This window comes from Bemisia tabaci, chromosome 5 (genome assembly GCF_918797505.1).
Source record: "Bemisia tabaci chromosome 5, PGI_BMITA_v3".
Classification (NCBI taxonomy): Eukaryota; Metazoa; Arthropoda; class Insecta; order Hemiptera; family Aleyrodidae; genus Bemisia; species Bemisia tabaci.
The window spans coordinates 38127624-38147425 of NC_092797.1; the positions used below are offsets into that span (position 1 = coordinate 38127624).

Sequence of the window (19802 nt, forward strand, 5' to 3'; positions counted from 1 at the left end):
AGACTGTACTTTTTCCAAATTCTTGCTCCTATTTGATTTTTTTGAGGTGACATAAGCCAATTTTGAAGCTTGGAATAAATAAAGTTGCGGTTTAAACCTAATGATTAATTTTAAGAGTGTTCTCCTAATGCTGGAAAGAAATGAAACAATCTTTTTAATACTTATCGAACGATCAAGTTTTCGTGTCTTCGACCCCAAAGTGGCATCTTGTTAGAACATGCGGAACATTTGAAATACAAACCCGCATGGATTACACAGTGGCTCAATCTTAAAATTTGCTATTTTCGTTTCATTTTGAAAACGTACAAATCCAAGCAAACCGTAATGCCTGCTAGAAGTTTTTTTTTTTTATTTTACGTAAAAGTCAGCGTGACTTTCCTGTTTGTGACTCAACGCCTACGGCACTGTAATTTCAGCACCTTATTTAAATAGTTGCCATGAACAAGATTTTGACGGCTATTTTGAGTAAAATCTAGGAGTGATATTTTCGTGGGTGTAACATTGGTGGCATGCGATATTAAGTCTAACCTAAATGATGCCTGGAAAATACTGGCTTTTCAATAAGGATTGCGAAGCAATAAAGAAGCGCATTCACGCCGACACTTCAGCGGCTCAAATGCGACATTCAATTTACTCTTCAAGAGGGACACTTCTTGTCAGGAACAGAATGGCCCTTGGTTACTCCTTTGGAGACTATTTGACTTTAATCTATTAGCACACTTGGGAGTTGAGCCGGTAAACAAACTCAGAATGAAAGTCTGAGAGACGGGTGACACTCGTAAAATCATAATGCAAGGGCCGAGTGATTGCGTATCGGCTAGTGTTTGCTCAACGTTCACTGACATTGTGCAATAATTGATTCGCTGGGTCACGCCGTTTGATGGGGGTGGGAAGAGGGAGGGGTCGTAATTTTGAGACGTGTTTGAGCTTTACAAATCAAATGATTGTGTACGGCTGTCAAATTGGAGTGGGAGTGTCAGACGGACTAAAAGCAGCTAAAAATGGGCCTGAACCCTTAAATTTTGCTTTAGAATGCTAGACAGTCCGTTTGTCAATATCTTTTGTCGAAGATTTTGAGGGATGACAAGTAGATTACACTCTTGGATCTAGTCTCGTGTAAGTAATTTGAGAATGTTTTTACCGAAATTGTTCCTTTTGGTGGGGCTCACAGTAGAGAGGATAATTTCCTTGAGAATCCTCAGAAATATTTCATGCCTCAAGCAAAAAGCATTTCTAAATATAGATTAATATTATACTCATAGACAATTAATTGTCTCTTGAAACCCCTGTTACGGATAGAATTATTGATTAAATAATTACAATTTATAAACTTGATCTCAATAATGCGAAGTTCATAAATCCATAAGATATTCTAAGTGAATATTTTAATTTGGTGAAAAAAGCTCCTACAGTTCAAGATGGATTGGAGGGACAAACTGAAAATGAGAAAAAAGATAATGTTTCATTGACTTGCAAGCACGAGTCATTTGATAATGTGGTGTGCTGATATGAAATTTTAGAGGATTTCAGATAAATTTTAAGTGATGCTCAAATACGTCAGGTGTAGGACACTAAAACTCACATGCTAAAATTGATGAGCTTTAATTAAAATAAGAGAAAATTTGAAAGATAAAATATTTTATATTCATTTTCATTAACAAAAATCAGAGTGCAGAACATTAAATTAAAAAATAACAATATTTTTTATATTTTTGTCGTAAAACGTACCACTGCGATTTGTAATATTTATATGGAATAAATTACACTAAACTTGCTTTTTCTTTGATGTTTTACAATTTATACGTCAAGTTTTTCAAGGAAATCAATACATTTTGATGGTTGTGTGGTTTATTGAAAATAAATATCTATGTCTGGGTCGTGAGTACACACTAGTATCATTTTCAATCAACTGGATACAAAGATTGAAAATGATTAACTGATTTAAACGCTTTAAAATATGGACAGGTAAAATAATATTTTCCGAGATGTTTCATCGGAGTCAAAAGTTATTTCATAGATGATATTTTTGAATTTTTCAAATGCGAAAAAAGTAGACCAGGATTCTAACTTTCACCCAGCTATTATTATTACATGTTCAATGGTTCTCCACGTTTAAAAATTGCACTAGTTAAGCATGCAAGTTCCATAAAAAATATGTAAAAAAAACAAAAATAAAGGAGAAATTAAAAAAATGGGTTGCGTCAGAATATCCAGTATTAGAATGTAAGCTACATAAGAAGATCCATCACTTTTCAAGATTTGTTTTATTCCATTGAGAAAATTGTGATAAAAGCTATAGCAATTCAACAATCTGGTATTTTTACATCAGAGGAAATATATCATTCACAAGCTAAAAGTTGAAAATTTTGAAGCTGAAGGCATCGATTCTGTTCTGACTATGATTCATCCAAAATCAGAGACTTCAAAAATTACTGAAATGGTCTTTTTTTCTTGCACTTCATGTCACTGAAAAACTATAAATGTGTATGTATGTTCATCTGAATAATTTCATTTGTCTGCGTGATACTGCGTCGTACTCTGCGCTCTAATCACGTGAAAATTCAATTACAGAGGAACCTTCAATGTAAGCTGATGGGGTGGTTCAAACATACCCAAATTAAGAAAAAAATGTTTTGTATCAATTTAGCGACGGACGAAAAATGAAAAATTCAGAAGAGTAAAATAATGGAATCTTGAAAAAAATTCAGAAGATTAAAATGATGGAATCTTGAAATATTATACCAACATAGAGATTCATTAGGTGAGGTTTGAGTCGTCTATTTGAAAAGCGTACATATCGGTAAAAAAATAGATCAATAAGCAACGTAAGTATTCAGATGGTAGAATTTCATGAGGGTTCAAAATTTGTCGTGAGCTACAGAAGAAGTCAAACAGAGGAATAATGACAATGTTATATTCATTTGCATGGCTTGCGGAAAGGCAGAATTTACAAGTGCCAACAACAGTACCAACAACTGTATGAGTAACAAGAGAGCTAACACCATTTAAAGGAGGATATTCTAGGAAATTTGTCATTTTCTATCTGACTTTATGTGCGTCATTTGCCAATAATGAGAAATACGAATGAGAAATACTATTTTCACATCAAATGAAATACGTTTGGCTGTTGATTAGTTGAAGGTCTTGCTATATGATAAATGTTACTGAGCTGATTGAAACATCCACTTTAATCATGATATATTATTCTAAAAGATAATGTTTTGATCAAGTTTCCACAGTGCGTTCAAATATTTTCTGTAAAAAGTATGTTTTTCGACTCCTCAAGTTTTTAAAAACACGCAATGTGAGATAAATTTCCACACATTAAAACATATTCACCATTAGCACGCCAGATTTGTAACCCTGTGAGAGAAATCCTCTTGAGGAGAGAGCAAAATAAGGAAACTTCATATGCACCGGTTCCACGCGGCGCATTCAGAAGTGGGTTGCGATATACGACACGTAACACCTACTTTAAAATGAGACTTAGATTAGACGAGAAAACAAAATTAATCACAGCTTGAATCCCCCGCAAAACACGCCTCATCTCAGGGGTGCATACTTTGCGAAGTGCTTAACCTAGGTCCGTACAGGGAGTACGGGGGGAAATAGGGGGGTAAACTCGACGGTGGGTGGAGGGGAAACGAAGAACTAAGTCCCGGAGGCAGTAACGAGGGTTTCGAGTAGGGGTGATACCTGGCCGTGGCCAGGGGACTGAGAGGGGGCGTCGGGTACGAGCGGGAGAGGATAGGGTGCGTAGGAGATCCCAGCATATCGGAGGTGTGCGTCCGCAGGTGCTGCAGGAGTTCTCCGAGGTGGCGAACCTCTTGCCGCAGTAGGTCGCCTCGCCCGCGATCCACGAACACACGTAGGGTAGCTGAGAAGCGGCCGCCAGGGCAGCTAGCTGCGCGTGCGCGTACGCCGTGGCGATCGAGGACTGCGCGTGGGCGTGCGAGTGGGCATGGGCCGGGAGCTGCTTGCCGTCGCACTGGGTGCATCCCGCCGGGCACAGCTTGCCGCCGAGGAGGTGGGAGCTGAGCTGGCAGCCGGCGCAGTAGGGTCCCTGCAGACGGGGACCACGGCCTCGGACCCGTTGACAGTCTTCATTCTCGTGTAGCCCAGGTAGGGGTTCAGGGCGCCGGGCTTGGGGTAGGAGAGGAGCCCGGACGCCATGACGTCGAGCGGTAACGAACACGGGTAGCCGAGGTAGCCGGCGGAGACGGGGGCCTTGGAGGCGGGCGTGTCTTCGGGGCGCGAGGTGGCTGGGAGCTCCTGGGTTGTGGCCGGGGTCTTCCGGGTGCCGGGCGAAGAGGTGGAGCCTCCGGAGCCCGAAGAGGCGCTCTCTTTGCTGCTGCAGCGGGAGTTGGAGTGGGATTGGAGCTTTGAGGGCGTCTTCACGCGGACGTTTTTATCGTCGGCGTCTTTGTGTGAGAGTGACTCGTACGGCTTGAAGCTCGACTTGGAGGTGACAGGCGAGCAGCTGCTGATCGAGGAGGCCGGGGAGGCTTTGTCGCGGGAGTCGCTTTTCTTCGACTTGTCCGACGAGGAGATGCTCTTCATACTCGAGGAGTCCGCTCCGATTTGACTGCAGGTTTGCGCCAGTAATGCCAGAGGGCTGTTCTTCGAGTCCAGCTGCAACAAAAAAACAAGAACCAAATCTTATAATTTTGCAGAAATGAACATTTATGAAGGAACAACAAGATCACAAAGAGGATACAAGATGTAAAACTTAGATGGCCGGATTTATCTACTTGCTTGTTGATAGGGCCATTAAAGATCGGAATGTGCAAGGCAGGAAAGCTATCGGGATGCTAAATGGGGTTCTCTGGGACCAGAGTATCTCCGAGGAGACCAAAAGAAAAATTTACAACGTCATCGTGAAGAGTATCGTAACTTACGGGAGTGAGGTCTGGCAACTCAAGAAAAGAACTGAAGACATGCTTAGGGCAACCGAGATGGACTTTTGGCGAAGGTCTGCTGGGATATCGCGAAGAGAGCGTATCCGCAATGAAAAGGTACGCGAGATAATGGGTGCGGAGAAGGACATCGTGCACGATATCAGGTCCAAGCAGTTGGTCTGGTATGGACATGTGCGAAGGATGGCAGATGATCGGTTGCCCAAGCAGGTCTTCGATTGGGTTCCTCCCGGAAGGCGACGGCGTGGACGTCCTGTGAAAGGTTGGCGACAAGGGGTGGAGGAGGAGATCAGAAGGTGCCAATTGCCTGATGATCTCTGGGAGGATAGGGGACAATGGCGATTGGGCGTCGCAGAGCGCGAGGCGGCGCTATAAAAGCGGCTTTATGTATGTATTTATCTACTTTCCGCCCATGGGCCGCCTGTATTTTGCCGCCCTTTTCTCATTCGTTTTGAAATATCCATATAAACTATCAAGTGAAGTGCTGGAGAGGGAGGGGTGCATAAGCATAAGACGCGTCTACTCGTGTTGGAGACATTTTTTTGCGAAAGCCCTGTCAACACTACTAGCAAAATTTCACGTAACTTTGCGCGAAAATTAAGTTCCGTTAACCTATCTCTGTGTGGACAAGGCCTTCCATTTATAAGAAATGAACAATAAAATTATGAAAGAACAAACATAAATGTGGTTTAATGATTTTAACTTCTGCCACTGCGCCGCGCTGACTGCACTGTGTTTGACGCAATGCGTGAAGTATTCATGCAGACTTGTAGGCGCTATGCGTTTCTCGTCGACCGCTGCTCGGCGCATTGTGTTTGACGCAACGCGTGAAGTATTCATGCAGTTTTTTAGGCGCTAATGTGTGTTAAATGCCGACCGCTGCGCCGAGGGCTTCTCCTTTGCATCTCAAGTCCTCGTCATCATTGCTCTCTGCGCCGCGTCGTTCCAGCCTCGACTAATTGAAGGTTCTGTCTCTTGTATCGCTGAAAGACGACACAGTTAGAATTTACTGTACCCTCTGGAAACGAGAGATTTTTTCGCCTTTTCTTACGTGTCCTTTTTTTTCTGAATCCAATTTTTAATACTTACATTCAAAAAAATGCAAAAGGCACCATTTTGGCTTAGCTGAATCTCAAGGGTGGCACAATGACTGGACTAGTGCATATTTCTTGTATTTCATATCGTCGCTTGGCTGACATAAGGGCGTAACTACACAATGAGATGAGCTCGGAAAATCATTAAGTTGCTTGGATGTTAGGATTCATTGCAGAATGCAGTTACGCCCTTATGTCAGGAGGGCAACAAAATATTCGTTAGAATGTAACACAAAGATGGAAAAGTGGCCCCTGAAATGATTTTCATAAAATCAATGAAAGTCATGAGTGAAGAACTCCATATTCATGACTGCCTCTAAACATTTGGTTCCAGCAATGTAAAGTAATTCGTGATAAAATTGTCTGCGAAACTTAAATATTCGTGGTTGGTTGGTAAATCGGTTCATCATGAGGTTGTTTTAACAATAAAATCCTATGAGCCACGAGGTGGATGCAGGTGTTTATTATTACAGGTGGACTCTCGGTAATTCGAACCTCGATAACTCGAAAAGCTCATTAATTCGAAGGAAAGTCTGTTTCCCTTGAGAATCTCTCGATAATTCGAAGAAAATCAATGTATTTTTCTCTCCTCACTATCTCGAAATTTTGTCTTTGTCAATCTTTTGTCAAATCTTTGACAAAACACCGATACGATGGAAAAAAAAAACTTGCGGGACATGTGCCCATGATATACCATGTGCTCCTTTTATAATACTCCTTATTTCAGTCCCTCACCCTCCAAAAAGTCACAGATATTTTGATAAAACGCGTCGAAACATCTGTTCTTCTAAAATAAATTGAAATTCAATATAATCTTTCCAAATTCGAGCTACGAAGTCATCTACAAATCCTTACGGAAGGATACCATCGTTTGATCTTTCTATGCCTATTTTTGAAACCACCGCCGCTATTTTTACAGTCTGGCAGCCATGGGCGCGGACAGAATTAACGAACATATCTTCCTGAAAGTTTTAAACAAACTAATCTCGGGGTGGATCTTCGCCTTGTCTGTTTGCGACAGACGACTTAATTTGTTCTTCGCCGTCGAATAGAGCATGACATTCCGCTTCGGGAGGTGAATTCAATTTATGCAAAATATGGTTTTTCGCACAGCTCAGACAACTTTTGCTCGACAGTATGAACGAACATCTGAACGACTTCAGCTCAACGGGTTTCATGCATAAATGTAATGGATTCAGGTTTCACTTGGATTAAACATTGAGGGAGACTAAAAAGGAAATTTTGCAGCCACATTGTGGTGAATATGAAATGCATTTCAAACATATGACCAAGCAACTTAGCTTTAAATACCATTTAATACCTCCCCATTCACGATTTTTACACAAGGAATAAGATGAAAACGACGGTTAAAACATTTGAAGTCCGAAGTGGAAGTATGCGACCACAAATTAAATATCATTTACTCGGATACTACACATCTTTAGGAAATTGTAAAATTCTGCATAATTGTTTCAGAATTAGATAAAGGGATGCATTTGTATTTTAAGGATTATGAAAATTCTTATAAATTACGATTGTCCAACGCAAAATTCGTAAAATGTAAATCGATTATTGATTCGAGTTCTCCAATTTAACTCAGACAGTTGGTGGATGATAAAATTTTGTAGGGATGCATTTATCCACACGCAGGTGGGACAGAAAGGTAAATATGATTTTTTCTTTGACCAAAAGCGTAACTGACGGAATTGTAACATTGAAAAAAAGGTATTTTGGAAACAAACATAGATGCAACTGTGTAATTTTTGTCTAAAATGTGGTTGCCTTTTGCGTGAAATCTGAATTCAATTAAGTAAAATTTAATCTTGTAACCACACTGCACACTACCACTATACAAACATTATTAATATTAATTTTTTTAAAAATTAATAGTGTTTTAGTAAAAACACAATTTACACGAGGTAATTCAGTGACGTTGGAGTATAATGTCACGTTCTTTTGTCTGTGAAACGACGGCTTATGTAACGTATCGATATAATTCCATAAGCATGAGTAGAAGAGAGGTTATCGATAGACAATCAAAACAGGTTTCAACGGAGGATTTCCACAGTGACTTCACGTCCGAAACAGTCTACCTTGTGAGATGCGTTAATGAACGCATAAAAGCTGAGCATAAAGCACAGGTAGCAAAGCGGGGACTGCGGGCTGTTATTTCAATATTCACCTTGGAGGCTGACAGGAACGAGGCGGGATAAATCAGGACTCAGGAGCCAGTCTCGACTGAAAGTTGCACTATCGTTGCGTTGGGCGAAAGGAGTGGATGGAGTAAGGAAGGCGCGAAAAGTTGGAGCCATTTGCCTGGGAAACCCTGATACTGCGTTATTACCATCGAACGTGTTTATGAATCATAACGCAAGCCGCGACCGGCGACCGCGCGGCGCTGAGGCCAGGGCCGAGGGAGAATTTATGAGCAAGTTGCTAATGATCATGTAATGGAGACCTGGAGCGATGAAATAGGGGTTTTGTTCAGATTGGCTCCTTTTTTAATATCCCCAACCGGTATGTTTTATTGGTCCCGTCTCAGGAGTGTAGAGAACCTCAAGACACTGTGAATGGGGAGCGCCGTAATTTATGGTCCAATTACATAGTGTATAAACGCAGTCTTGCCGGGCGCTCATCGTACCGTATCGTTTTTCAAATAGTTCAGAAATAACAATGGTGAATAAATTTAACATAAAACTGTTGTAGGTGGCTCCGAATAAAATATAGATAAAGTTCACTAAAGATAATATCCTATTATTTATAACAAAACAGTGCCTTTTTTGGAAATGAAAATTTAATGTGTCCCATAAATTTCTTTTATGACCCGAGTCACTGTCCGAAACTTTCGTCTTAAACCCGGACGTAAACTCAGCGTTTATTCTTATTTATGTTTTTTTATTTTCACGTCCTTACCTATGCTTGTCGGCTAATGCGTTTCTGTTGATCTGATACGGCGGCAAATGAGTCGTTTTTCACCGCGGCGGCTTTCACACCTGCTTTGACTCCTTTTAACTCGGGTCTCTATTAGTCTGCTTCAGTAAGAGTTATTGAATCGTTTTATACGAGACGTAGCGTCTTTCTTTAATAGAGCCTCGTTGATTTTCGTATAGCTTTTCACATTGCCTCACAAACATGCGACTATTGATTATTGGACGTAATTTAGTGATAAGAAACGACTATTTCTGTCTTATTTCAGGATCAACGTGTGTGCCATTCATTTCTCTGTGCAGATATGCGCTTTTATGAAGCCAGAATTTGTGGCTCTTGATTACGAACTGTAATCCAATGGGTGCGGTCTAACTAAAAATCACCCCTTAAAAAACTTAAAGGTTTCAGAAACTAATTGGATGTATCTGCCCAGATGAGATTTCATTTTGCAGTGGTCGCCTTTCTTTAGCAGATGCAATTGCTTCGCGCGGTAATTTATACTTCGAAACACCTACATAACATTATAACATTTAAATATATTCCCAATAAAAATTTTACGCTGAATCTGAATCCAAAAAAGATCGGTATTTTCCAGACAAAAAGTATAACTCAAGTCCAAAACTGTAAAGTTGACCATAAAAGTTAACTTTTGCTTACGAGAGTACATCGGATAAATTATTTCGTTACCCAGCGCGTTGGAAATTGTGTAACGAAAATACACAAGGAAACAATGTCCCGTTCTATGATTTCAGGCACCTCATTCTGTGAGGCAAGCTTACCAAGGATTGATTGTTTTATATACGTTTGAATGGAGAAAGGACAGTGTTGCCAATTTTCAAGAATCGCAACTACGTATAACTGCATGCCACCGTTGCAAAGTTTCCACTTACAAATCGTATTTTGCCAGGAAATTGTTGTTACTTTTCAATTAAAGAGTTCCTCTAATTACAAGCAATTGGGCATAAATTACACGGGCATATTGTTGTGAATAAGTCGATGGTTGGAGTATATATTTCAACGCTGAAATAGAGTTACTTTCCTTCGTCTATGGGTACCGACGATATGACTAACTGCACTGCACTTCAGCAATCTTTAGTAATCTGTTCACGTCAAAAAATTGAAATCCCTCGATAAACAAAGATTTAATTTTATTATTCTTGGCTCAGAGCTTGCATTGTTGGTTTGTTATCATCCTGAAAGATCGCGGATGTCGAAAACTTGCCACTTTCTTTTATGTGGCTTTTGTGGCTGACAAGATAAGTAAATCTACGATGGAATGGGCGAGAGAATCGAGGGACTATCGGAGGGACGAACGCAAGGGAAAACTGCTACTAAACGGTGGAACTTGAGGAGAGGTTAAAGTCGTGTAAGTGGAGAATTTAAGGTCAAAGATGAATAGAAAGAATGAAGATTGTAAAATCGCGGAAGCCAGCACGGCAGGGACTGCTGTTCCCCGCTTGCCGTGGTGTGCCCCATGCAATGGTGCCAAGTTTCGAGTAAGCATAATAATATTCCGACAAGGAGAGTAAACACAGAGAAGTTAACATAGAGCAGTTAACACAGAGAAGTTAACATAGAGACGTTAACATAGAGAAGTTAACAAAGAGAAGTTAACATAGAGCAGTTAACACAGAAAAGTTAACATAATGACGTTAACATAGAGAAGTTAGCATTGAGAAGTATCGACCTCCGAAATTTTTAAAGTGAAACGAAGCAATTTTGTTGCCGATTTTTTTTCCAATCAAAGTCTAAAAGGACCTACACACTACTTCTCGTTTGAATCTTAGGACTTGATCACAGTTAACTCTCTTTCACTATCAGAACCAAACACATTTGAGACTCAATGAGCGGCTGATCATCGATGGCTCCCGTGATTTTCATCCACTAGGAAACCGTTTTCAAAGAGACACCTTTGAAAAATGAGCCATTGAAATGGTTTTTTATACGCCAAAAACTTAAAGTCAAAAATGTTGTCCATGTCATATGGAGTCGTATGTTGATGGTCCAGGTTTACACTAGCTAAAATAGTAAAAGGTGGTTGAAAACGTCGTCCATCAGTGCATTGTGAATCAAGATGATCTCAAGAGAAACCAGCGCGCCTTCAATGTACTGCATATGCACTACGCACATCCACAGAGCTGGTATAGTTGCATTCAGGGGTTGAACCCAATGCGACGAGCTCATCGCATTGTCTTCAGTCATCCGCGGTCATTAGCCATCCCGACTAAAGTTGGTGCTGTCTATCCTTGCTAAAATAATTATTTCTTTTGCTGAATCTTCTCTCTCAAGCTTACAGCTATTATTAATCAAAGAAGGGGGAAAAAGTTTGTGAGACACAAGTCCAACGATTTGCCGAATGATCAGTTTTCGGTCAACGAACGATTCGACTAGCGTTAATGGACCACTAGACAAGGTACGAATTTCAGCACTCTGATATATGATCCGTAACCAAAATTTCACGTAGAGCACGATGCGCACAATGAAAATTATCGAAATCAACTCCTCACAACGATATTTAATGATTCTTGATGCGTGAATTCAAACCACCCGCTCATGAAAACTCAATGCTCTACGTGATTCACGTCGCGCGCTAAACGTTATCATGACAGTCTCTGCGCGATGTAAAAATCTGGCAACCTCAATCTTGACGCTTTGGCTCAGCTATAGCAAATTGCCTATAGTTCGAACAACACAGGGTGGGAAATGAATATTGCTCGATTAAGAAACTTGCTGAGACCGTTGTCGTGCGCGATTTGACTCACGTAGAGCTTTGAGTTTCTTGTGAGCGGGCAGTTCAAATTCCTCGTAACCATTGGAAATGAAAAGGTTAATATCTTCGTTAGGAGTTGGTTTCAGTAATTTTCGTTGCGCGAATCGTGTTCTACGTGAAATTTTGGTTAAGAAACATGTACCGGAATGCTTAAATTCGTACCTTGTCTAGTGATCCATTCTGGATTTTTTTTCCGCGAGCCGGAGGTTGGAACTCCAGGGCGAACAATACGCACTTACCTCTCTCATAAGTGTTAATTTTGGTTATGTTTGGTAGGTTAACGGTATCTTGCAAACATTTTTGATAAGAAATCATGTCCTGTAGTTCTTGAATTGACACCCTGCTTCGTGATCTAGTATGAATATTTCCGTCAGAATTTTAACAATAAATCGTCCTGGATAATTTGAATTCATAGGTTGGCTACCTTTTTGGGCCCTAAAATCTCCATGATGTAACCTCAATATTACCGACATGTCCGCAGTCTCCCTATATAGTGGTCTACTCTAAGTTATCACTTAGGCCGTTCATTTTTGAAAGAATCTCCAGACAGAGTATAAAATCTCCATGATCTAACCTCAAAATTACCGACATGCCCGTACTCGCCCTGCATAGGCATAGAGAAAAAAAGGTGTTTGCATTCCGGGCATCTTGGAATTTTTTTGATGACGTTGGTCGGTACAGCGACGTTTATCATCGATTTTCTTGGAAATGGAGTAATTTCTGGAAAAAAGTCATTCTATAAAAAGTGCTTGAAACTATATAATGAGTTGATTCAAGCAAAAAAAGGGACATTATGGTCCGTTTTTCATACTTTGAATTCCGGATTTCGCTGGCCAGGTTGTACCGACCTACGTCATAGGGTAAACAAACCTCAAGATGCAAACACCTCCTTTTTTTTCTCTATGCTGTATAGGTACTCTACTAAGTTATGACTTAGGTCGTTCATTTTTGGAAGAACCTGCAGAGAGAGTATTTTTTGTGTAAACGAGGCAACGTGGAGGTGGAAACTGCAGCGTTTGGCCAGAAGTTACGACGTTGGCGCACCAGTCACCATCGTTGCTTGTCTCAATCTTGCGCGCTTGGCGATCGGTATCAGACGGTGCGGCGGCAACTCGCCGGTCTCCGCAAGCGCGCCCCGAGCAGTAAACTTACCTCGACAGATATTGCACCCAGATGCCCCTCACCCCCATTGCCAGATTCAACGAAAGCTCCCCCACTCTATAAGCCTCGAAAAGTACATTTCTCAGTGCTGACGAATCTAGAGAGAGGCTGAGATTACCGAGGATCCAGAGGAAAAACGGACGTATATTCATGCTAAAGAGAGCTATTTTTTTAAAGAATGATCCCTGAGACTATACTCTAAGAGTCCTGATTTCAAATCTGTGGTTGATCGAAAAATTGACGGATTTTATAGCTTTGAAGGTATGTTTTTCTGCATGTAAAACCATTCATTAATTGGTCAAAATGTGCAATTTGTGCGAAGAACACAAAGGATTATGCTGCAAAGATTAATCGATACACGAATCGTGAGGTTAATGATTTCATAAGCAGCCGATGGGGCAAAGAGCGGTTTAAACGGTTATAGCCAAAGGTAATATGAGCGCATTTATGCCAAAAGGAACTATGTTGCACGCAAAACCTATACACTTAGTTCTTTTCAGCATACATACGTCCATATATTTTAAAAATCCCACCCTGTTATCTTTTATAAGGTGTAAAAGTTACTCTCAGAAGTTAACGCTCAGATTCCCTTAATGATGACTATGCAATCAGTTGAGCAATTTGTTTGCGATCCGAACCTAATTTATAAAAACTCGCCTAGTAAAGTGCTCATTCCAGCATTTATTAGTCATGATTTCGTTACTTTTACTCGCTTGGATCCTCAACAAGTTGAACCTAAAATGGCTCATCAATCGCCAATAGGCGAACAGCAACGTTAGGCTCCAAATTCATCTTTTATCTCATCCAATTATATTGCTTAGATTGTTATTGCAGGGTCTCAAAAACATCCCGCTTCTTGTATTAGCGGCGACCGGTGAGCTGATCATTAAAATTGATAGATAAAGCGATGGACAAAGAAGACATAGGGAACACGGAGCGATCCTATTGGTTAGAACGGGCAGTTGTCATAAGGGGAAAAATGATGGACTGTGGGGTCTCTCACGGGTTGTCGTTAGTTAGTCTATTACTTACCCCCTTTATCCGTTGCAACCGCCTGTTTACGAGGACAGGATCGCTTTATTGAAAGTGGGTCGTCTTTGTCTATAGCTTTGTCCATCAATTCCAATAATCGGTCCGCAGGTGGGGCCGTGTCGAGACCAATCAGCCCTCGGCCCTTCCCGCGGGTCCGGGTTCAACAAGTCCGATCAGATAAGGACGTCAGGGTGACACTCCCCTCCGCCGCTGCGTCCCTTTGATAAAATGATTAAAGTGACGCGACTTTGACCAGATTAAAACAAATTAGAGCGGGGAGAGGTTAAGTTTGAAATATGGATGCATTTAATTCAGTGGTTAGCGGGAGCAGGAGGCAGGGCGCATCCCGCTGAAAGGGTTTGCGGCGGTCGGGATGGAGCCGGTGAGCGGGTGGGAGGGGGGGGGGGCAGGGCGAGCTGGTGGTCGGAGTCGGTTGAGTCGCGGTAATTTTAAGAGGCTCCCTGCGTGTGACAGCCGACAGACAACACAGAAATAACTCACGCACCATCTCGCCCCGAGTTGCCAAAGTTTGAAGCGAGACGTCATCGTTTCTCCTTTCTTGCCCACGTTCAAATCACGGCGACGATTGGTTGTTCTGATTCGCGTTTTTACGAATTTTCTTCGGTAAAAGGTGGGAAAAATTGTCATTTATTAACATTTTAGGTACCTTATGATTGTAAATCTTTTTGGTTGACTTTCTAGTTAAATTTTTCTTATTTTACTTAAACTAAACATAATTGAGCAGGATTTCTTCGTTCAATTATTAAAATGTGAGCAAAAGACGCGCATTGCCGCGGGACATGCAGGCCATTCTTCAAAGCGATCAACGAACAGCAATCAGCCTTCATTTAAGCGGTTAGTCAAAAACGCATCCTAGGAGTTGATATAGTTGTATCTTTAGAAATTAGGATGCATGCTTCGTACTAACGCGTGCCTCGTGCCATTCATTTTCCTCGGACATAATTACCTTCAGCAAAGCTATCGTTCCATTCATAATGTAGAATGACGGTAATTCATTTCTTTTAACAATTGTTCTTTGAAGCGGTCCTTCTCAAAAATGCTCCAGCAAATACGAGGAAAGCTGTAAAATCGGTTTTAATCGACTCGTTCTAAGTCTTAGAGCTCAGAAAAATAAACTTTATAACAGAGAATTCAAAATCAAATCGTGGTCACTTCCGAAATAGTCCTACAATGTGAACCAGAAAATGAGAGAGAAAAAAATTGCAGTTGTCTCCTTTTTAAGATAAAGGTTAAAATGAAAGAAACCTATTTTTAGGCTCATCATTTCGGGACAAAAATGCATAACAGTCCAAACAATAACAAATACTCGAATTAGGTAATTTATGATGATACTGGAATTTTCAACTTTCAGCACTGGAAAAAAACACATTGGATCTAGAGTTCAGACTCTTAAAACATTGACAAGAAAAAGGACTCTTGATTCAATCAGATTTAAGCTTAAATCAAAAGGAAATCCACTTAAATTAAGAGGCTTGGTTCTTGTTTTCAGCTTAAATCTGATTGAGTCAAGTTGAGTCCTTTTTCTTTTCAATGTTTTCAAGAGTCTGGACTCTAGATCCAATTTTTTTTTTTTTTTTTTTTTTTTTTTTTTTTTTTTTTTTTTTTTTTGCAGTGAGGCGTTTGAATCTTGCTGAAAATGACCGATTTTCGAAATAATTTAAGCTTCGATTTCCTAAATTCAAGAGCGAGTGTGTCGGCGTTCGTGAAGGATAACAGCGACAACTCTGCGTTCCCGTCCCTTCACCCCCTTTCATCTGCCTCACCCTCCGACGAGGATATGTCCCATCATGAATCGCAGAGTTGTCTTCCTTCCTGAGTCCCCAGCTCAGAATCCGAGGGTGGGGTGGGGGAGAGGGGTTACACGTCCGTCGCAACCACCTCGCGATGAACCGTGAATGTTTACATTTTGACTTTCCGGCCTATTTGTGCTGACAAATCGTTGAAAATTAAGCGCCGAGTCGTTACCCGTGACAAAGGACCACAATTAATTTCGACGCCTTTTTTTCGTCGGAACTATCCGGCCGTGCGCACACTTTTTTTCGTTACCACTCGACGACCCGAACGTGCTCGTCGCTTTTAAAAACGAACGCTTCGTCGCTCCACTGACTTAAAGACGTATCTGCACATCGAGATGAGTCTAATTGTCCGTATAGCCCCTCGCTTTTCGAGGCTTGCATTGAGAGTAGCTTACGCCCTTGCGTCAGAGGAGAAGCCTCGTCGATGAGATGAAAAATGGGATCATATAGAATCGTGTTTGCGTCAGCAAGACTTGTTTTGAAAGGATCGGACGGCTTTTGATGCAGGGTCGATACGGGTTGACGAGAATCTCATGTACTAGACATTTTTAGTATCTGCAAAACACATTCAGGCACTTCCTTTACAACAGCTGCGCACTTAGATACCTCAGATACACGCACACATCTGGAAATTTTCGATTTTATAAGTTCTGTTTTTGTATATTTTTTCGCCACATCTGTGCTTTCTGCACCTTTGAATTGAAAAAAAAGCCAGTGTTCCGGAAAGCTTAATTCACTTTCACAATACAAACTTAATGTCGTAACGGCAATTTTTTGCATCAACTGGTTCATACAGGAATTATCAATTGACTAGGAAGACGTGTGTAAAACAGGACAAAAGTAAATTTTGCAGAAATGGAAGTGACATCATGTGTATAAGCTCTCAGACTCTCCGAACGTTTATTCTTGTTTGACTTGCGGCTTTTGGCAGGCAAAAACCTCCAAATGAGCCAGATTTCCTTAGGATTTTGAAATGTATGGCTTAATTTGATCATTAAACTTTGATGGAAAATTATAATTTTTCTCATTTTATGAATGTAAATTCTTTCATCAGACATTCAGACACGTATGGATTCGTAACGCACGAGGTAATGCAACCTGACACACTGATTCCACTCTTACGCATATCAAAAACAGAATAGGTTTTTCCTAATTTTTCTTCTTCTTAACTTTTTTCTTTGACTGCAAACAAGAAGGTTTTCTCTAATTACTCTTAAAAAATATAAGAAAGTTAGATACCCCATAAATTTTTTTAAAATTGTTGTCCAAGATTCATAAAGCATTCAATTTTTCAAATTTTCAAACTTGCCTGAAGCTAGTAAAATTTTTAACAAATAACTGCGACCAGGTTTTTCGAAAATCCATCCATAAGGACCTGAGAAAAGTACCTTAGCATCACTAAATCTTACATTGTGAAGATAGGAGCTCATGACCATATGTATTGCAAATTTTTAGTTTTAGAATTAAGCAGTGAAATACAACGCAGTGATATTGAAAAATAACGTCCATGATTCAAGATACAGACAATAATGTTGAATCGTATGACCTATGGTTGTGGGAACTCTGCACACGTTTCTGCTTCGGGTTGTGAAGCCACCCCACACTCAAAAATGTGTCAGAAAAAGGCATTTATATGGCCCTAAGAATGTTCGGTTAGGTTAAGTTGGGTTAAATTAGGTCAGGTTAGGCTATTTGGATGTATTATGCTAAAAAGAACTATGTGCATAGGGTTTGTGTGTAGGATAGTTCCTTTTAGCAAAAATACGTCCATTTAGGTGATACATTAGGTTATGTAAGGTTGGTTAAGTTAGGTTTAGTTTTCTAAAAACATACAAATCCGATTGTCCCACAACCATTGTCACACAAGGTTGTGTGTTTGTGTGTGTGGGAGGGGGGGGGGGGACAAAAATATGAAAGAAACAGTAAAAATGTGTGTGTTTCAGACTAGTGTGTACTTTTTGGCCTCCGTGTGACCCGCCTGTCCGTAAAATATCCTGTTTGACCATGACGACCAAGAAACAAAGTCCGATTTTCGCGTTGCACTTCCTTGTCGAACAGGGTTGTGTATTTGTGTGTGTGTAAGGGGGGGGGGGGTCAAAAATATGAAAGACACAGTAAAAATGTGTGTGTTTCAGACTAGTGTGTACTTTTTGGCCTTCGTGTGACCCGCCTGTCCATAAAATATCCTGTTTGACCAAAACGACTAAGAAACAAAGTCCGATTTTCGCGTTGCACTTCCTTGTCCGATTGTCGCACAGGGTTGTGTATTTGTGCGTGTGGGAGGGGGGGGGGACAAAAATATTAAAGAAACAGTAAAGACCAAGAAACGAAGTCCGATTTTCGCGTTGCACTTTCTAGTGTCCTAACACACACACACGAGAAAGCGGTGTCGAATTTCTGGCCCCTCCGAGCGGAAGCGCGTCGTTGGGGGCTTAGTGGATGACGCGAGCGGGCGGCCGGCTCGTTTATTACAATTTTTAGGTTGTTAGGACAATTTTCAATGGTGCCCGAAATGAAGAAATATATCAGAGAAGGAACCAATATGGAGGCCGGCCCCCATTACGAGGCTCCTCGACGCTGCGCCGCGCGTCTTTTTATGTCGGGGCTGTGAAATTAATGCCGCTCGCAAGCAATAAAAGTCTCTTGGCTTTTAACTCGCGACTCCATTCCGTTTAATAGGCGTTGTTAGCGGCGAGTCACGAGTATTTATTTCCCGCCGAAAATTATCTCCGTCTTGTGTAACGCAAATTACTCCCGTGTTTTATTCGGCCTCCGCGTAATTATTTCATTTTTAATCAAAGCCGCATGGCCCGCTGTCTCCGAGCCCCGGCTACGTCGCCGCTGCGTTTTGAGGAAGCCGCGGCTCCACAGACACTCCGCGACGCGAACGTTGGTCGCGCCGTCGAGTGTATTGATTTCAATTCTGCCTATAGGGCTGGGCACACGTTCAAAGTGGTGCACTGGAAAAAAAAACACATTGGATCTAGAGTCCAGACTCTTAAAAACATCGACAAGAACCAAGCCTCTTAATTTGAGCGGATTTCCTTTTGATTTAAGCTTAAATCTGATTGAATCAAGAGTCCTTTTTCTTGTCAATGTTTTCAAGAGTCTGGACTTTAGATCCAATGTGTTTTTTTCCAGTGTGGCTGTTTAGTTAAGTGTTGCGCATCGATGAGGTAATCGATGGCAACACCTGGCTAAACAGCCACCACTTCGGACGTGACTCCAGCCCTTATCGAAGAGAGTGGTAACGACAAAATTTTGGAAGTCGAGTATCCTTTAAAACTAAATAAATCTTACCTAGATGAACTCTTTGATTAGTCTAGAAAAAAATCTTTTAATTTTTTTTTTTTTTTTTTTTTTTTTTTTTTTTTTTTTTTTAAATCCGATCATAATGAGAAAGCAGTAAGTGCAGAAAAATTGACGTCCTTTCAGACATTGTCACTCCTATGACTTGCGATGTATCGATTGTTATGTCATTTAAACCTGTGGTAAAAAATCGATTATTAAGGTGTTCGCTGCGAACACATCCTTTTCCATAGGTTTAAATGGCATAACAATCGATATATCGCAAAGCTCGCCACGCCACTGCTCCTCTGACGTAAGGGCGTATCTCAATTTCCACATGAGCTCCAGAAATCATGTATTTATAAGCAAAAGAGGGCTCAGGTGGAAATTGAGGTACGCCCTTATGTCAGGGGAGCGACAAAATAGCGGGAATAGTCCACATTGTTTCACAAAACAGCTGCGCTTTCAGCTACTTTGAGTACGATGAAACCTCCTCTCTGCAAATATCTAGCCTTGAAATTGTTTGTTGTTTGTCCAAAACCACGCATTCATGCAAAAATAGCTCATACTGCTAACTACCCAGACATAAAATAATTAGGACCTTTTATGAAGTCTAATCTGAAATTCGTCGATGTTGAATGATCCAAACAATTTCTATGAGTCTTTTGGATTATTAATCATGAGAAAATTGTGAGGAACGAGGGATTCATTTAATACAATTTTTCCTTCGGAATCGAGCATCCGTCTGGGTCTATTCTCTCAAGGGGTGGCTCTGTGGCAACGAACAGTCTTAAAA

At 40.9% G+C, this 19802-nt stretch overlaps 1 protein-coding gene across 1 annotated transcript in view; it reads right to left on the reverse strand.

Annotated features, from left to right (window-relative positions):
- Positions 1–1601: 1601 nt before the first annotated feature.
- Positions 1602–19802, reverse strand: part of LOC109040860 (zinc finger protein elbow B) — a 34694-nt gene continuing 16493 nt past the window's right edge. Inside the window, 3 exon segments of the mRNA XM_019056949.2 lie at positions 1602–3811; positions 3814–4062; positions 4065–4632. Of these exon segments, the coding sequence (XP_018912494.2) occupies positions 3549–3811; positions 3814–4062; positions 4065–4632 (1080 nt within the window). The 3' untranslated portion in view covers positions 1602–3548.